The sequence below is a fragment of the Citrus sinensis genome, chromosome 2 (genome assembly GCF_022201045.2).
Source record: "Citrus sinensis cultivar Valencia sweet orange chromosome 2, DVS_A1.0, whole genome shotgun sequence".
In the NCBI taxonomy this organism is placed as follows: Eukaryota; Viridiplantae; Streptophyta; class Magnoliopsida; order Sapindales; family Rutaceae; genus Citrus; species Citrus sinensis.
The window spans coordinates 2,519,562-2,524,682 of record NC_068557.1 but is presented as its reverse complement, the minus strand read 5'-3'; the positions used below and the strand labels follow the sequence as shown (position 1 = coordinate 2,524,682).

General features: G+C 32.9%; 1 protein-coding gene across 1 annotated transcript; it reads right to left on the bottom strand.

The window, feature by feature from the left end:
* Positions 1-324: 324 nt before the first annotated feature.
* On the bottom strand, positions 325-3,454 carry LOC107174955 (UPF0481 protein At3g47200-like). The gene is made up of 4 exons (XM_015526230.3): positions 3,001-3,454; positions 2,344-2,414; positions 1,861-1,935; positions 325-1,756 (listed from the first exon to the last, which is right to left on the bottom strand). Exon 4 carries the CDS (start codon positions 1,745-1,747, stop codon positions 437-439), a length of 1,311 nt encoding a protein of 436 aa, XP_015381716.1. The 5' UTR covers positions 1,748-1,756; positions 1,861-1,935; positions 2,344-2,414; positions 3,001-3,454; the 3' UTR covers positions 325-436.
* Between the last annotated feature and the right edge of the window lie 1,667 nt (positions 3,455-5,121).

Sequence of the window (5,121 nt, the reverse complement as noted above, 5' to 3'; positions counted from 1 at the left end):
TGGCCACTTGAAAAACATGGCCATAATTTATGGAATTAAAATGTGTACAACTTTGTAACACTAAAAAATACTATAAAACAATTTAAAAAAACAATAAACAAAACTAGATTGATTGGAATTTAAACTAAAAGTCATCGTCAATTTATCATAATATAAAATGGTTTGTGTGATAATTGTTGAAATCTTGAGGGTCTATGTATACATTTAAGGGGCTTTTTCCCTTTTATGTTTGCATAACTGCAGTGTAATTAAACAAGTGGACCAATAAAAATAAAATTAAAAAAAACAATTAATCACAAATTGATAACCAAATAATTATCAAAATTACAAAATCAAACACTCTTTTTATTATTATTAATTTACTTTGTGTAATTGAGCTCAACAAAACATAAACACCGGCATAAAACACGGAATTTTGAATAAGAGTAGATATATCCTACAATGCAATGATAGAACAAACTGTTTGTATGATGGTGAGTAGAAGGAGAACAACAGCTGCAATGACAGAGATAGATGCCCATGGAGTATTGAAATAATTTTGCTTCAAGTTTGCCTTCCACTTGTGCAATGGGTATCTGCAATAGGTCTTTAGATCTTGAACAAGATCCGAATACCGAAAATTATTAGCATACAACGTTGCCTGTCTGTCAAGATTGCGTAAAGAATTTGACACTGCTTGACTATCACCTGTCCAATTATCAATAACTCCGTTTTGAACAAGTAATTCCGCATCGTTTGCAGTGACAACGAGGTTCTTCATCATAATAATATAGTCATTTATATAGCAGCTGGCACAATGCACTGTCTCAAAAGCATGTAGATTTCGGAACAAACCTTCGGTGGTGTCATATATTGTCAGTAATGGAATTTCCAGAATTCCTTTGTTGAATGTGATTTCGAGCAGATGCTTAGTTGACCCCAACTGAAACTTGACTCCGGCTTGGTGAAGTTCCGTTGCACTCGGTATGTTTTGAGTTCTGATTGTATCTTCCTGATCATCATCATTCAACTCTTCCTGATCATCATCATTCAACTCAACTGACGGCTCAAGACAGAGTCTAAGCAAATCAAGAATATGTTCAGCTTCCGAAAAATGTTGCTGTAAAATATTCTTCTCTATCAAGAGATCATCAGCAGCCAAATCACTGATCAGACTTATAATCAATTCAATCAAGGAAAGTCCGTCGAGCACTTCACCATGTGATGTGGTTTTCGCTAGAATGAACAAGTCGTTTAGAATGAAAAATGGAAGCTGATTTTCTAGCAAACACAGGTCCCTGTCAATATCTATATAGGGTTTTCCAAATACACGATCATCATTAGTTACCAACTTACGATTAGAAAATCTGAGGAGGTGCTCAATCATGAAGATGGAATCAACTAAAATCATTGTAACAAATGCGTCACTTGTAAGTTCAATGCTTTCTGAATAATAGCTGCGCAGTTTAGCTTCCTTATCCTTTATAAGCGTAAGAAGCTCCTCGATACTTACCTTAGTTCGTTGAAGAAAATGTTTTAGGTATCTTCTTTTATGCTCTTCCATTTCTTTTAACTCTTCTTTACCATGATGAAGCGGGCCAATGGAAATCACTTGTGGAGTAAATTCGCTTTCATTTAGACACCTTGTTTTCTGAGGAACTCTATATATGCAACACTCTTCGGATAAGGGATGCATGGTCTGCAAGTTTTCTTTCAATGAAGCTGCTATTTTTTTCACATCAACTGATACATGCTCGCTGTTAGCCATCTTCAAGAACTAAACAAAATGTGGCAACAGTAATTTATTAGAAAACATTGATCATAAAGAATAAAACTATCACAAGCTAATAAAAACGAAGATTGAAGAATGAGAAAACTCACATTACCACGAAGCCGTGATGGAAGAAATCCAAAAATCTTCTAGCCACGTGGAATTTATTCAGTCTAGCTAGCTATCTACATATAAAAGAAAATATTATATTGAGGTATAAAAATCTTCTAGTCAAGTAGTTAATTCCTGATCATGACTTGTGTTAATTCTTTTCACAACATATTTATTAAGTAAAAAATAAAAAAAAAAGAGTCATCACTACAAACGAAACATTAGATGCTCTCTTGTACAGCCTAATAAATTGTTTTTCCCCTTTCATTTATTAAAGCAAGCAACACAACATCTATCCGATAGTGGCTAAGGTCTTGTCCGATGGGTAAGGCGCAGTTTCTTTATAACGCAGTTGGTTCAGAGTTCGAGTCTCAGAAATGTACAGTCGTTATCATTAATAATAATAAAACAAGCCCAACTTAAATTCATCTGAGTCAAGTCACTCAATTTCGCACTCTCGATAATGTAAGTATTGAACTTACCACTCAAAGAATCTGCTAACTTCTCCATATCAATCGCTGCATGGTCCTTGCCATCTACACTCCTTCGCTCGCTGCAGTAGTAACAAAAAATATGAAACTGGAAAATTCACAAAACAGCATTAGGAACAATAACTGAAACTCTCTCTACCTAACGATAGAATAATCAAGTTACATTTCCAAAATACAAAAAATATGAAACTGGAAAATTCACAAAATAGCATTAGGAACAATAACTGAAACTATCTCTAGCTACTAATAATAGAATAATCAAGTTACATTTCCAAAATATTTGTAGGAGCTTGGTCGATTAATTTTCAGGTAATTTTATTTCACTGACTACCTAAGTTTGAATCTTATTTGAGAGAGGTAAGGATTGAAAAATTGATTTGGACTTTACAAGATTATTATAGATGAATAAATAAATAAAGATACGTTTAAAGGGATTTAATTAATTAATAAAATACATTTCCAGGATCATTAAAGATGAATTGGCAAATCAATCTACTATTTCTCTCATGTGAGCGGAGCTTGATCATAATCTTTTAGTACCACCATCAAGAAGTGTTACTAGTTAAGGTAACTAATTAGCATCCACAAATATCCTAGAACGCTGAACATAAATGAAAATAAAGGAGAAATTTGCAATTGCATACATACCGTTCAAAGATTTTCCTGCAGCCTCAAAAATTATACTTCAGCACAAATATCAACTCATTTTTATAGACGTCCAGAATTGATTAAAAAATAATTAATTCCTTGCCTCAGGACATAATTATAACTTTCCTCCGTTTTTCTGAATTGCTCTATGGATTCAATCAAGCGGCTGCTTTACTTGATTCCCATCTATTGGTCTTATGGGGGGAAGCGACCACCCTCAGGACTATGAAGGTCAGGCTGCTTTACCTGATTCCCATTTATTGGTCTTATGTAGGGACAGCGACCACCCTTAGGACTACGGAGGGACACACGCTTTTGCTAGAGCAATTCAATGTCACATGTTCAATAGGTGGGTTAGTATGGGTGGTATGGTCATATTGGATAGGTGGGCTAGTACGAGTGGTATCTGATCCTGATAGACTCTCAAAAATCAAAATGCAGTTATTAACTGTGAGCGAACGACGGGAATTGAACTTGCGGATTCACCATCTACTACCTTGATCCACTTAGCTACATCAACCCCTCCGCTACAAATAATTAAATTAACACGATAAATTCCGTCGAAGAGTTTTAAGAATAAAGCATTGAATATTCCTTAACCTCATCTTAAGTATATAAAAATTAAAGCAGGTTCGTTTCGCTTTTGATTGCCATGAAAAATATAAAAGCATAAAACATATACCTCAAAGAAGATTTACCCTTTAGTACTATCTGCATGTTGCTCTTGTTTATGTTTCTTTAACAATCAATTTGATCCAAACCATCAACTGCTTTGTGTTTGCTCCCTCAGCATACACTGTCATTAATCCCAAAAAATAAACTATTGTTGTTTATGATGAAAGATTGATCCAAGGAATTGATGTGGATCATTTCTTTAACGTCAAGTTGACGAATGTTGGATATAATAATTGAACTTTAAAACGAATGTGAGATTACCAAAAATACTAAAAATAAATAAATAACAAGTCATATTGTGATAAATTTAATTAGTAATAGTACACTTCTCATAATATTCCAAGTGACAAAGAGAAGCAACTAAAAGAAGAACTAGTTTTGAAAGAACTATATTTAAGCTGGTGATGTTTAGAAGACCCAAAATATCCTTTCATACTCGTAAGAAACTCTAACGGCATGTAATTCTTTAAAATACCCAAAATATTTTGCACCTGAGGTTTATGATTTCAATATTGTACGCTTGAGGAGTATGATTTCTATATTTTAATCGCGCAAAAGCAGGAACTAAATTCTGAGGTTGATGCAACATCATTTGGCGCCTAATTTGAAAATAGTATAAATTAATCTATAATGCAATGATAGTACGTTGGCACACTATATTGCATTATACTGTATTACATTATTTCAATATAGGTGTATTGTATTATAATATATTACATTAATATTGTATTATAATAATATTGTACAGTATTTATTGCTACATTGTACTATATTAATTTTAACTCTATGTTTGATACTGAACTGTATTGTATTAATTTTTTTGTAATTATTTGAAATTATATATTTAGAAAACAATATTAATTAATGTTTAGAAAAAAACACTAAATATAGAATTTTAAAATTTTAACATTATTTTTTAGTTTAAATTAAAAAATTATAATTTAAAATTAACAAATTCTAAAATTTTAGACCTCATACTACTTATTTTTTTAGCATTTCCCAAATATAGCACAGACGAAAGCCATTCATTCACTAATTCATTGGGAGATTTTTTGTTTTTAAATGCAATACTATAATGTTCCACAAATTATGTCAACCATATGTCTTGAATCTTAGCCAACCGATCCTCAGAATTTTTTTTTTAAAAAAAGGAAAAGCTTTATCGTTTTGGAATCTAAAATGCAATCTCTGCATCATTAGGTAGATACCGAGTCATCGTGGGTACTAATCGAGCACAAAAAATACAAAAACGCCATCATTGCCTTGCAACCCGCGATGGCTAATCTTCATGACAATCCTAAAGGGCTTGAACGGTAATTTCGCAACAACACGATGAACAGAATGAAGGCGATAACGGCATCAGATTTGAACCTGAACAAGGACAAATCGCGATTGGATTGTTTAAGGCTGGTCTCGACGCGGTTGACCTTTTTCGTCTTGGACTTT

What these genes read in the sequence shown, in the direction of transcription:
- LOC107174955 (XM_015526230.3), bottom strand. Translation starts at nt 1,747, where the DNA reads ATGGCTAACAGCGAGCATGTATCAGTTGATGTGAAAAAAATAGCAGCT.